The sequence below is a fragment of the Ictalurus furcatus genome, chromosome 10 (assembly GCF_023375685.1).
Source record: "Ictalurus furcatus strain D&B chromosome 10, Billie_1.0, whole genome shotgun sequence".
Taxonomy (NCBI): domain Eukaryota; kingdom Metazoa; phylum Chordata; class Actinopteri; order Siluriformes; family Ictaluridae; genus Ictalurus; species Ictalurus furcatus.
This window is the reverse complement of record NC_071264.1, coordinates 17,251,059-17,265,996: the sequence shown is the minus strand read 5'-3', so window position 1 is coordinate 17,265,996 and position 14,938 is coordinate 17,251,059. Positions and strand designations below refer to the sequence as shown.

Here is a 14,938-nt window from a genome sequence, read left to right as displayed (position 1 = left end):
GACTAAAGAAAGGTGTAATAGCACCCTTATAATGGTTTCAAAAGATGTCCTTAACTCAAGCCGTTTGTATAATACTGCTGACACACATGCTCACTCCTCCTATTTCCTACTTGTGAAGTCATAATTCCAAAGTCTTTGGCTGTTTATCAATTATAAGAACGCAAACAAAGGACCAGGCTACCTTAAAAGAACGAACTCAGAAGGACAGGAGGACAAAGAATGCATCTTTTTGACAACTGAGATGTGTTTTGAGCTTCCTGCTGTGCAATGGACAGTCCAAGCACATTTCTAGTAGTGGGACAGAGTCCTCATCTCCCTCAAGTAATTCAGCTGATTAAAATATTTAGTATTAACTGGCTGATTAACCAAAATTTAATTAAGCATGTTTTAATGTAGTAAGCTCTCTCTTTGCACCTGCGACCTCACGTTAACTAAAAACTAAGCTAACGAGTTTCCTCTGGATGGAAGCTAGCATAGTTTACTTTAATACTTCTGAGGGATAAATTAGAATTTTCAACAACTTCATATGTATATATCAATCTAAATCATATATCAAAATCATCCTTTTTGGATGCGTATTTTGCTATATTTAGATTACTGTCGTTAAAAAGATGTTAAAACTGCAGGTATGGGTCAGGCTTCCATCATCTGCTGTTGTTTTACTGCAATGACTTCTGGGACTTCAAGCGGGTTCGGTACGCTCAGGTCTGCATCCGATGCATCCTCGATATCAAGAACAAATCTGGGTAATTTCATGCGTCCCTGGTACTTGCGTTCTTGAGTATTGTAATTGAGCTTTGGCGGTGGATGATGATGTAGAACGAGTTCACAATGATGCAAGATCACATAAGAAAGCATATTGAGAAACGGCCTTTGTTTTCCATATTGAGAAACGGCCTTTGTTTTCAACTGCAACATTAACGCTAGTCAGAGACTGTCTCAAGCAATATTCTAGGATTTCTATTATAAAACCATGCATAATATAACCAACTGGTAGAGAAGTAAGCAAGTGTCTATGACCTAAGCTTTGTAAAACTGTTTCAAGGAGAAAAACAACCACTAAATTCCTTAACAAGTCTCGGGTTTCAAAATGATTTCTGAAGCACTTACAGGTATGAAACGCATCATCAAGGCACATTTATCTGCAACATTTACCTCAAGAACTCATATTTTGATTTAAAATTTTGAAGGCAGCACTGAAGAAAAGGGACAGGACCGGCAGCCTAATCTGACCTTTAGAAGATCAATATCAACCATGTTTTCTTTTTTAATAAGTCATTGATTTCCAATTGACAGCAGTGTACAACATATTTCCAGATGACTAAACATGACTCCATCGTCATTTAAGCACATCCATCATCCCTTATGCATCTTTACACACATACCTTTTCAGTCTGTAAATGTAAAATGTAACTACCTGATGAAAAAGTTTGTATTCTAATGAACTGGGGCCATTTGGTTGTAAGAAAAGTTATGAATGCAAACCCAGCCCCAAATCCTAACCTTAACCTTCATAACGTTTATATGAGTTGAGTCGGGAAAAAATATAATATAACTGTATATATTGATACTGCAAAACAACAAAAAATTGCATCCATAGAGATAAAATCAAAATGCACCTATTTCATCTTCATCCTCTCCTGAACCTTCACACCCATCTTCATCATCACATTCGCCACTGGTTTCGGTTCCGCTGCCGCCGTCCACATTCAAGCGTTTATGCTGATCATCATCCAGTCCCGTTTCAGCCCACATATCCTGTAACACACCAAAATCATCACAATCTAGATTTTATCCTGCACCCTTTCTATCTATAGTGTTGCCCCATGTGCTATGTGTGAAGTATATATTCAAGTGAGACCTGCTTTCCAGCACTGGTTTCTATACACTGTACTTGACTTCACCTCACCATTTCCCTTGGTTGAATTCTTCACCATCTTAAGTGCTGTTCCAAAATTTTGTTATATATTCACTATAATTTAGTTAAACTGCCAGAACAGTTGTGTTACATTGTTACAAACTATAGACTAAAGTATAAAACTATATAGTTGATACTTTGGTTTAATGACAACAAATATAAATTATTTAACAATCAAAAGGAAATTCTGAGTTTGATTTCTTTTTTTTTTTTTACAGATTGTAAACCTAACAAATATTAAAATATAAACAGTGCAAAATGTTAACTAATCAGCTGCTTTCAATATTTGTAACTTATATTTGTAATTTTAAAAGGCTATAAAATGTATTGAGATACCTGTGATATGTCCTAAAATTGTATTATGACATAATTTACTGGACATAGAATAACTAATCAGGTGTCCCCCTATCATACAACATCTACCAACCGGGGAAGGCTTCCATGATACATGATACATGAAGATACATGAATCCAGCCAACCGCATATTTTCAAACTGCTGCTCATCCTGCATCACAGGGCAATGTAACACACTGGGAAGAAAATGCTCTCTAACCTATTCCACATACATGAGCTCACAGATAACCACAATTGGCTAGTGTTGCTGTGATTGACTTTCCATCCAGAGAGCACTTAAGAGGTGCTCTTTTGCAGTTTGTGGTTTTCTGATAGCTCTGCCTTTTATGCAGTTTTGTGGGTTTCACTAAGTGTACAATGAACATCAGAGTTAATTAAAAGTTTGTAAATCTGGCAGGAATTTTTTGTTCAGTTTGGTATATGAAAACATTTACATACAAATTTATGCAAATAAAAGAGGCCCAATGTGTGTGAATTTGTATTTTATATAATCAAGAATCTCTGAAGCCTTGTGATATCTGATATGTCTCTCATACACTATTGGTAGCGTCACATTTGGGGAAAAAAGGATGTATGTTCTCAAAACAAAAAGCTACATGACCTAGTTATGAAAGAATCTGTGGGACATTTGCCAAGCACAAAGGAAACAAATATTGTCAACATGCAAACTCATTAAACTCAGACCCTGATGACACATTCAGGTTTTTCCCATCCACTTTAACTATACACAGTAGAAACTGTTTGGTGGGATTAAATATGGAATAAATCTTACAAGGCATTGTTGATATTTTTATACTGATTTATCCTTACAACAGGAAAACCCACGCCCTTCTTCAAAGAGTATTAAAAACTTAATAAAAACTAATTCCATCTTCTGTCTTTAGTTTGTTTAAAAAACTGTCTGTTCTTAATGGGCCTCACATTCTCTGGCTGGAGTTGATGGAGTAGAATTTCACAAATAATGTTTTCTCAAATAAGATATAAAACTTTTATTTAGTCCTCAGTAGATGGCAATGGATATTGTATGTTTTTGGATTTGAAAAAGCTAATGACCAAGTAACCTTTAACGTCCACTAAAGGTGGACTACCTCAAGTTCAGTGTATTGATTTATTCTTGGCTTGTGTCCAACAGTCTACTGCAAATGAATCTTTAGTGCTAAAAAAAAAACAGTATTCCAATACAAACCTTTAAAACCCATTTCTTTTCCACACAATAACAGCCTTCATTTCGCAGCCACCTGACAGAAACTGAACTAAAGGAAAAATTCAGCCAAGCAAATCTTTTTGAAGCAGGTAAGTAAAGCAAACCCACCCACGCAGTCCAAATAACTGCTCCAACAAAGGCTTCCAGGGCAGGAGTCACAGATCATAGCTTATAATACCAGCCAAGGCAACAACAAAGGGTATATGGCATGCAGAATAGCACATGGACTTGCTCAGGCGTAAAGCCTAAAAAAAACTTTTATAGCAGGAAAATTCTCAACATATGCAGCAGTGGCAAGATGATGAATACTGCATAAACACAGGGCACGGATATGAGAAATATAAAAATACATTGTCTAAAAATGAATCCTTACTCTAGTAAGAATCTGTTCATTTTTAAGGCTATATTCAGGAAAAGTCCCTCGTATTCAGAGTTGGGTTACGCAGATGCTTAAGTAAATTTTCTGTGCGCCCCATTCAGACTATTAAAATCACCAGCATTTACTTCACACCGCTAAAGTTGCCAGATTTTTCTTTAGAAGAAATGTCTAAGATGAGTTTTTTCAGTAGCATTTTTATGACCACTTTATACTAGAATTTACACTTTACACTTAATACTAGCGCTTGCCTTTGGGCCTAAAAAAATCTGAGAGAAAATGTGGACTGAAGTTGGAAATAGCATTTCCCCCCCTTTCTTCTCAAATGTATTATGATGTAACATAAAAACAAGAGACAATTTAAGGAAAATGTCAAAAATACAAATATGATGTATATATGATTATATACAAACGAGAAAATGGGAAGCATTGAAATAAACATCTGAGTCTAGTATATTGCCAATAAATTGCTGCATGAATAGTTCTAGCTGTAATGATCACACTAATTACTGGAAATGTGGTTTATTTTAACAATATGGCTACCACCGTCATTATTGGCAGCTTATAGAATAGAGAACTGGCTCCAGCACATCCTTTTATTTTGCATTTTATTTTTTTATATCACGCACTGACAGTCAACTGTGCCCACAACTTGATATTAACTCTTCACTAGAAGTGTGTAACTCAAATCTGAATACAGCCCTGTATGAGAAGTGCAGGAAGAACACACAGAACAACAGACAGACTCATCCCATCCCTGCTCACTACCTGTATTTCATTACACAAGTTCACATCCAAGGTTTCTTCCCAAATGCCCTTCTAAAAGAACTTCATTTAGCAACATGCCATTGCATCCGTCTTCCCCAGAGGTTTTGTTAATTAACTGGCATGTAATCAATTACTTGCCATGTCAGGTTGTTGTCTCTGCTAGAGACGGCATTTCACCTGTTTCTCCGAAATACCAACTATATTCTGCTTTGTACAAACTCATTTATCATTCAATTACACGGCCACTTCAACTCTGTATTTCAGTTCTCTAAGGTATATACAGTATTTGGGCATAGTGGCAATGAGAAATGTTTGATGTGTTTGGAAAAAAACAGTACCTTTAAGGGTTCTCTGGTTGGTCAACAGCTCTAGATGGAACCATGTCTACTTAAAGAGTTCTCTTAAAAGAGATAAACATAGGTTTCTGCTCCAAATGGTTCTTTGTCAAATTCCTATAAGATTTATGCTGACTAAAAACAATTTATGAAAGCCATGCCAGCTGAAATCCACTTTCCCACAGATTCTTGGTTCAACAAGGTTCTAAATAAAACATTTTCTAAAGGGAACGTTCCCCTTGGAACTTATTCTACATAGAATCTAGTTGGAAAATTCATGTGGTAAGTTCATGTGTACTTACTGTTCTTAATTCAGCCTTAGTAAGCTTTAGAAAGCTTTCAGAGTCTGTTTTAACACGACATTTTAATTGATTATGAGTTCATACCCATATTGTGATCTACACAACTTTTAACACTATACTCTTAGATAAAATTGTTGAATTTAGAACCATTGAAGATTCTTTGTTTTGTCCATCTGTCGGACCCTCTAAAGTCTTATGCAGAACCCTAAACAGACAGTTTCCCAATCAGGAAGGGTTCCGTATAGAACCCTGTTAGAAAGCGAAAAAACCCTAAAAAGGACCCTTTTAAAATGTGACTTGGTTTACACAAATATGTAAAAAAGTTTAACGTTATCTCATGAGAAATTTCTATGAATTAGAACAAATGAGGATGATGTGGTTGGATTTTGTCAAATTTTGATAAATCAAAGAAAAGGTTCTAAACTAGAACTACTCCAATCCTGATTTTAAGACTTGTACGTTTTCATACAAATTGATTTGCTTGAGTTGTTACAAATTTTCAAATGTCATGTAGAAAGGAATTAAACATGACTGGGCATGTTAGAGTTGATTGTTTCCCAATAATTAAAAAATGATAAAAAATTATTTACTGTTGTGGAACATTTGTGAAACAAGTTGGTTCCTGTTATCACTTATGTTATAGCAGCTATAAGCAGTCAATCCCTCACTAGCCTTTTTCTCTCTCTCTTGAAGTTAATAAGAAATGCTACAAAGCAGTGACACTGGAGACTCCTTCCAGAAATGCTAAATAAACATCTCCTTATAGAAAAGATAATGTATTAGAACAATCTATTGTTTTTTGTTTTTTTTAAATCAACACCTTCTGTCCAATCAGAATTGAGAATTCAACAGTGCCATGGTATAAAACATAACACTGTTTATTTAGTATGTTCAGTGTTATAAAAAAGTATTTTTCCCTTTCATAATTAATAAAATGCATAACAAATGTCATAACAGAATCTAAGTACTCATATAACACATTTTAAAATATATTAAAAGCCTTTAATTTGTTTAATGAACAAATATATTGAAAACTGGTGTTACTAATGTGAAAAATTAAGTGTCATCTTAAATGTAAATATCTGACCATTTTTGCTAGTAATAACTGCGGCCAGCTTCATATAATTGTAAAATCAACCCTTCATATTACTGAGAACGAATTTTAATCTGCCTTTGCTGCTTTAAGTCAGAAGTGTTGGTAGGTTTTAAAGAATGAACTGGTTATTTCAAGTCCCTGCTGAGATAATATCACGACACTGGACCCTTCCAAACCTTTTTTTTTTTTGCAGACATTCAGACTCTTTTCTGTCATTGAACATTTTTGCTTCATATCCCAATTCTATTTCATCTTCAGTTCACAGGCAGATGTCTGAACATTCTGTAATTATGTTCTTGTGGAGAAAATGCATGGTTCCTTCAATAATGGCAATTATCCAAATCTCCACACTGTTACTCTGCCACCACCATGATGTGATTTTCCTATTCTGAAATGCTGTCCATAAATGCCAAAAATGCCTGGGGATCACTCAGTACTTTCTTTTCCCAAATGTGACACAAACATGTATGTTTCTCTTTGAGAGACCATAGGTTTCTGCATTGCTACTCTCCCATGAATGCCATATTTACCCAGTCTTTTCTTAATGTGAAGTCTTAAATAGTGACCCTAGCTGAGGCTACAGAGCCCTGTACTTCTTTGGACAATCTTTGGGCTCTTTTATGGTCTCCTGCATGAGTTTTTACTTTGCCCTTGGATAAATGTTGGTAGACTGGTAACTTCTGGGAAGATTCATCCCTGCCCCCGGTGTTCTCATTTGGACCTAATGGCGCTCACTGTGATTTAGAGGAATCTGCAACCTTTAGAAAAAATTTTCTAGCCCTTTCCAAATTGATATATTGTAAGGACTTTGTGCGATGTTGGTTCAAAATAACTTTTAAAAATCCATGTGTTAAATCTGTTAAAGATCAAAAAGGATTAATTGTGGAAAAAAAATTGCAAAGTAAATCAGTGAACGTACACTATATGTTACTAAATACGAAACATACTAAAGACCATGTCATGAAGTGGAGTTATTGTTACCACCCCAAAGTTGATTATATTCCTATAACAGCACATCCCAAAGTGTTTGATTCCTCCTATACTACAGCAATTTGCCAAGAATTAAAAATTTTATTTATAAAAGAATGACATACTTTTATTCAGTTATAGTTTAGTTATAGTTTAGTTATAGTTAACATTTAATGTTTTGGAACATCTGCAAAACAAGTTAGTTCCTGTTATCACTTATATTATAACAGCGATAAACAGTCCCTTGCCAGCCTCTCTTTTTTTCTCTCTGTTGAAGTTGTCTTGTTACCAAGAAACTATAAAGTGCAAACTCCTCTGTCCTGAAGCACTGACACTGGAGACTCCTTCCATAAATGTTAAATAATTGTCTACTTACAGATAACTTCACCATATCAATGATTATGTGTTTTTCTTTGTAAAACAACACTTTTTAGATTATGTGAGCATCCGCCATAGTCCTATAGCTGTTACTATAGAATATTTAACATATTAGAACTGAATTATAATGATTTTAAATTAATTAACACCTTCTGACAAATCAGATTAGAGAATTCAGCAGTACTGATTTAAACATTTGCATAAATGACTGTGACTTGTTATAATGAGTTCTAACTCTTCTTTTAATGCTTAGGATTCACTCATAATGACATACAGTATCTGCCTACAACAAATGAGTCAGAGTTCACTTCAACTCAAAAAGATTCACCAGACTTCTCCAGTTCTCATTGAATGTGAGGAATGCTGTGCTTTTTTTTTTAATCTGTTCATTCTTTACATTCACATTTCAGTCTGTCTAAGAGCCAGACTTGTGCGTTGTTTGTGTTGAAGGAACCAAGGGGCAATGTGTTTGTCTGTGAGCCACTGACTTTTTGGACACCTTTCTCACATTCACAGATCGATATGACAGCATGCAGGACGTGAAAGGTTTTTCTTGCAGAATTTCGTCTCCTTGACAACAGACCCATTTGGAAAGCCTAACCTCATCAATTGGGCTTTGCCACAACTCTGGCAGTTGAGGAGATCAGCATGGAGGCTCATTTAGAGAAGGCCAAACAACAGGCTAGACATATCGCTCACTGTGTCTGAACATGCAGGCCTTATACTTAAACCTCCAATAATACCGCACCACTGCTGTGGGTGCTTCATCTTGACAAAGGTTATACAACATAACTCAAAGGAGGAAAGCAATACTGTTTTTAGCTTGTGTGTGTGTGTGTGTGTGTGTGTGTGTGTGTGTGTGTGTGTGTGTGTGTGTGTGCACGTGTATGTGTGAGAAAGAGAGGGAAATTGAGAGAAAATGGACAGCATTGAAATATGTATTTTGCAATAATTATAGAAAGCATTAAACTACATACACCAATCAGCCATAATGTTAAAACCACTGACAGGTGAAGTGAATAACAGTAGATAATACATAACAGTATTCCCTAATGGCAGTGGCCTCTCTCAGCAGGATAATGTGCCCTGCCACACTGCACAAATTGTTCAGAAATGGTTTGACGAACATGCCAAAGAGTTCTGAGTGTTGACTTTTCCTCCAAATTCCCCAGATCTCAATCTGATAGAGCATCTGTTGGATGTTTTGGACAAACAAGTCCGATCCAATGGGTCAGAGCAAGGGGGACTTACACAATATTAAGCAGGTGATTTTAATATTACTGCTGCATATACACATACACACGCACACTAGAGAGAAGCCTGCGTATTTATAGAGAAAAGTAAGTGCCTCAGTGTTGTGAGACTAACAGATGAAATGTGTGGGAGACTTGTGTGGAATGGCCTTGGGAATGACTGTCAAATTATTCAGCTTTCTTCCCACAGCCAGCAATGGCCAGCGTACATTCACATGCAGCACACAGCAATGGCTGTGCAAGAGATCACCAGTTACAAATCATCTAGGAGAGAATGTGTGAACCTACACCTCCAGTTGAGATCAACAGGACACAGTATGAATAAGTCACAAGAATAAATCATCTCCCCTATTAAAGGTTTTTGAGAAATCTATAAAGGAGGAGACACAGGTCTCTTAATTTGCCTTTTTAGTAGGAGGCTTCATAAATAACTTGACATGTGCAAAAATTACAGTTACATCATATTCTCCACTCATTGCAGTGAGATAAAAATAATGGTAATTTGGTGTAGACATTTCCTGTGCACTCCAAAAAGGATTTGCTCTTGGGAATGAGCAGTAAAAATGCTTGTTTCTCAACACATATTGGTGCAATGTGTGAACCGGCCCTTTGCGTAATTCACTTTCAGACACGTGAGGAACGTGATTCAGGAGTCAGGATGAGAGTTCATGGATGTGTGCTTCATGTGACCAGACCACTAAGTGTACAAGACAGTTGGCACAATGCTCAAAACTGTTCCATAGACTAAAAAGTAAAAACAAAAAAAAACCTTCAAAGCTCAACAAAGATTAAAGGCCCAACAAAACCACAGAAGATAAAACATGGTTTGTTCATGACAAACCCATAATTACATAACTAATGAAATCCTCTTTAGTGACTCAGTATGATTCCTAAGAAAAGGGAACATTTTATTAAGTGTTTATCTTGTTCATCTTCATACGTTTTCCAAAGCCAAAATGTTTAGGTTTCCCTTAAATGCATCATGTAGGGCTGCACAATTTCCATTATTCTGAAGCCCACAGGCTATAACGTACATATGACATACTAAGACACTGAGATGGCAGTTTATTAGATACACCTATCTCCTGTCAACACAGAGCATAGGTGTATCTAATAAACTGTTAACTCAGTGTATATCCAATAAATAGTTTTATCTAGAGGGCATGGAACCAGAGGGGTGTAACTGTAAGATTCTTGACTCTTATTGGTCAGAAGGTGATAATTAATTTTCTATAACAGCACCTCTATAACAATACAAAACACAAGTTTATATCAAGTGAAATTTTCTGATGAGATGCTTATTAACATTCTTGGAAGAAGTCTCCAGTGTCAGCGCTTTGTATCAGTCAGAGGTAAAGATGTAACTTTTATGGTTTCTCTCTGAGAGACAAAAAGAGAGAAGCTGGTGATGGAATGACTGTTTATATTGGAATTACTACACATCTAAATGTGCTGCTATTGGGAAAAAATCAGCTTTGAGGTGGGAATAGTAACTCTGCTTTGTCACACCACCCCATTGTTGATAGTTCTTAATGAGATACCAAAAGAACAGTATGTATATTCAGACAGTTTTGTATAAATTGTAAAAACTAACAAAGTTTGGTAAAAAATTGAGGTCCAAGTTTATTTTGGTTTTTATTTAATGTTTCTGGCCCAAATCCCATAAAATAATCACATACCACCAGTGTTCACTGTTTAAGAGAAAAAAGTAGCTATTACAACAGCATTTGTCTAACAACAGGTAAAAAAAAAAAAAAAGATAGAAAAATTTAACCAGCACTTGACACAAAAAAATTAACAACTCTCACCTAGAAGCACAAAAGAACCAGCTACTGGTGGCAGGTACTAAAGGAAGGACAGAACTCAGGATACCCTGTATCTGATGTAAAATAAATTAACAACAAACTGACAAGGGTAGAGGCATATTAGACAGCTGAAATATATCTGGACATTCTCCAGTCACATGGAAACCTTGAGGCAGAAACTAGAAGAACAGCAACATCCAAGAACAGAGTAAAACATATCCTGAAGAGAGAGCTGAATGGGAACAATGAGATCCATGAACATGTATGCCCTGACACTCATCAGATACCCAGCCGGCACAATCAGATGGTCATTAGATGGAAACAACCAGTGTTATGGCCTGAAAACACCTCAAACTGCTTATTCAAACGGTTCATTCAAAATCCAACATTAAAAGACTGGACACCAGAAAGAAGAGGGGAAAACTGTTGCCCTGGACGGAACACAAAATCTTCCTGTGTACATCCAAATAATGTCTCTAGAGGATAAGCTGCAAAAATAACACCCCAAACAGATAGATAGGTGGACAACATGGAAGCAGAGCAAGATCTTGTGGAACCTTTAGGTCCAAACCGATAAATCAGTAATAATATATAAGGAGCAGAAAACCGCAGTACTCATAAATTGGCTGTTCCAAGTGACCACAAAATATAAGGCAGGGAATACAACTGGTTGGAGAAATACCCAGGACTGAAAGAGGAGTTTGAAGGTTAAAACCAAGGTTGTCTTACAGGTTATGGGAGCACTTCTTGGGAGGACCCTGGAAAAGCTAGAAGAACAAAAAAGTTGGAAAAGTGGCTACATCAGTTTCAACAATGATGTCTCAGTCCGGAAGTGCATAATCATAAAAGTGGCAGAAATACTGCACTGTACCCTCAAACATCCAGGAAATGAGTTAGAAGCCGCAAACAAGCTGTTCATTAAAAGATTCATTAAAAAGAAGAAGCAGAATGTCAGATTGAGTTAGAAAAACGGGAAACAGGTGTAAGAGAAATGGATATGGAAGTTGAAATGTAAAATGGGCATGACAACAAATCCACATTGGGAAAAATCACATATATTTCATGTGAACAGTTTTTCACACAAGATTATGTGAATAACACGAAAAAAAACATGAAGGTGCATTTTGCCAAGGTGCGTTATGCTCTGAAATTTCACATGTGAATTCAAGTAAACACATCATGTGAATAATAAGTGATCACATGAAAATGAATTATACATGTGAGAAAAACACATAAATAAAGATACATGTCCTTTAGTTGATTAGTGCTGCAAAGATTCCTATCTGTATCTGTATATTATTTGTAAACCCAAAGTGGGCATGGCCTAAACCAGAAATGTTTTTGCATCTGTCCATGATATTTTCTGAACAAATTTAGTTGATTCTATTTCCCAAAATCTAAGCAAACTAGTAGCCAAATTCAAACCACTATAACCCTGACCAGGCAGTTACTAAGGATGAATAAATGAATATAAATGCTAGTGTAAATGCATTGTTCATGTTAATGAAAGTGGTCTTCCTTTATCCTAAGTGAAAGTTAAAGCATCCTGCTCATGCAGCTTTTTTGTTGTGTATTGCATAATCAGAATTTACATTTTTGGGTGAATGATCCCTTTAAGATAAAATAAGATAACTTTTTTGACAGTGGCTTTGTCTTAATATGATAAAGATGCATATTGAAAGGTAACAGCCTGATATGTACTGTACATGATGAATATAGAATACAAAATAAACAGTAGCTCATGATCAGAACATTTATATATCTATACTAGTAATACAATTATAATGTGAATAAGATTAGCTGAGTAAATGTTGTGAGACAGAACACTAAACAGTCACATCTTTACCAGCTGACTGACAAATTATAACATAAAATTAGTGACTGGAATTCAAAACCAAGCAGGCTATGTTTCCAGCCTATGTTTTTCCAGTATTCTGTGAACATACCCACAGCTCATGTAATGCAATGTACATGCACGTACAACATGACCCCTCACCCATATCCTCTGGCCTTCCCCGGCCTCTTGCCCATCGGTGATGCAAATCCTGCAGACACACACTGGACCACTTGACTAGGGAGGGGCAATGCTGGGTCATAATGTACAACCAGGGTGTCTGGTTTTAATGTAGCAATGGAAGACATTACAAAAAAGGGCTTCAGAGAGCCAAGCGGAACGACCCAGGTCACCTCCCAAACACAGCTGCTGGAGCCAGAGTCTCGCTATCAATGAGCCAAACTTTCTTTAGACCAATCCAGTGGGACATACAGGGAGACAGAGAGCACAAAATCTGGGCCATTGAGGGAGGGGTGTACAGTGGGTTTACAGTATAATCCAGTATGATAGTTTTGTTAAAACAGGGACTGTGCTGACTTTATTGGATAATAAGGAAACAATTACATGTTACCCTAGAAATGTCCATGTGGACACAATGTTTCACCTCAAGATTTAAGAGTGTTTCTTTGAAAAAAATGTAATAAAATCTTTATAAATCTTTGAGGAGATTTTAGCTCGTTTTCTGCCAAAGCAGAAACTATGCTGTACTGAATAAAGTGAACATAAATTCTTGTGTCTGAATTGTATCCTATTCAGGTTTTAACTGCACGCATTTCCAACAAACAAATGTGTCTCTGGTTAGTCAGACTGCTGTATCACACCTTAATATGGAATTCTTCTCATTACATTTAACCACCAACTCCCTTGTTCAACCTCCAGATCACATTTCTCATGTAATAGGAAAAGTGGCCGGTTTTAAAATTGCTGCCAGTGGCATTTTCTTGGTCACAACAGAGCTTCCACATTTTAAAATAGTTTTCAGAAAAGCTCAGAGTCATGTCCAGTCTTTTTTTTTTTTTTTTAAACATCCTGACCAGGTCACAAGTTGGGGAACAAGCAAGAAAAACAAAAACATGTAGGGCAATTTATTGGTGAGAAAAATAGTCTTGTTAGTGAACAAATATAAGATTTACATCTTGCATCAAAAATATTTCTTATTTTCCCAATATTTTGAATCCCCATCAAGTTGTCACTATGATCATCAATGCACCTGATGCACCATTTTTTCTTCTTCTACTGTACAATAAATTCCTAAAAACATAGATTTTGCGATACATGCTAAAAGAGCCATGTACATTTATTTACTGTGCATATTGGTTGTATTTCCAAATTTGCACTCTCATTTCAGTTTTCTCATTTCGTATGTCAAAATTCCATCTTTGCAATGTAACTAAAAATAACTTTTCATCTGTATGTGATGTGACATCCCACTTTAACTGTGTCTGCATATAGATAAGTTACACAAGCAGCTCAATTTCTTGTGCTTTTCTACCTCCAAAGCTACAGCTAAGGCAAAAAGGATAACTCTTCATCACTAAAGTTACACCAGTCATTATTTCATCTGCATTACTGATAATAATATATCTAATCTAGGGGAAAAGCTAGGTTAGATAGTAAGCCAATACTAGCAAGACTGGTAACAGCATTCTTATGGTTAGGATTGTTATGGGGTTTTTTTTATTAGCACAAAATCAAGTGTGTATTTTTTAAATAAATATATAACATCTGGCAAAAATGCATCTCAGAGTTCTGGAAGTGTTTAATGATCAGATTTGCATATTTAGTGCTTGGCATATAGTTTTCAATAGTTTTGTTTTTTATTCTGTTATGAGTGTAATGAACATGTGGCTTTGTTTTAGGCCGTGGTACTGGTGGGTGCTGTGGAATGTTCTTGACCGCCATCTGACAAAGAAATATGTGTACAAAATGAGTTTTCACCTGATTAAATCTCTCCAGTGTCTCTTTGGCCTCGGTTAAAACTGGGTCCACACCTCTGACCTTAATCTCAGGATTGTGTTTTTGGGCCTGGAGGCCATTCCCCACCACAGAGCCTGTGTAACTGAAGAAGAGAAAGAAAGAATGAAGAAAGGGTGATTATTGGACAATTTTCACTAATATCACACTCTTTATTCAAGAATTTTGCGATAGAGATACTGTAGTATTATGTAAAATAATCTAACTAACACATGATTTAAAATTATGAACATAATTCAGTCATGTGGAGGAAATAAAATGACTTCAATTTCCAAGATAGGCTATAGAAATGGAAAGCCATTTCAAGCCACTTCTGTTGTTTCATGCACTTTTTCTATGTGAGGATTAAAACACTTGGGGATTTGCTGTTA

General features: G+C 36.1%; 1 protein-coding gene across 3 annotated transcripts in view; it reads right to left on the bottom strand.

Moving 5' to 3' along the window:
- gpc5b (glypican 5b) overlaps positions 1–14,938 on the bottom strand; it is a 64,941-nt gene that overhangs the window by 17,154 nt on the left and 32,849 nt on the right. For all 3 annotated transcript variants that reach the window (XM_053634520.1, XM_053634521.1, XM_053634519.1), the window contains 2 exons: positions 14,532–14,652; positions 1,620–1,758 (listed from right to left, as the gene is read on the bottom strand). In XM_053634520.1, coding sequence (XP_053490495.1) covers positions 1,620–1,758; positions 14,532–14,652 — 260 coding nt within the window. The remainder of the gene's footprint in view (positions 1–1,619; positions 1,759–14,531; positions 14,653–14,938) is intronic.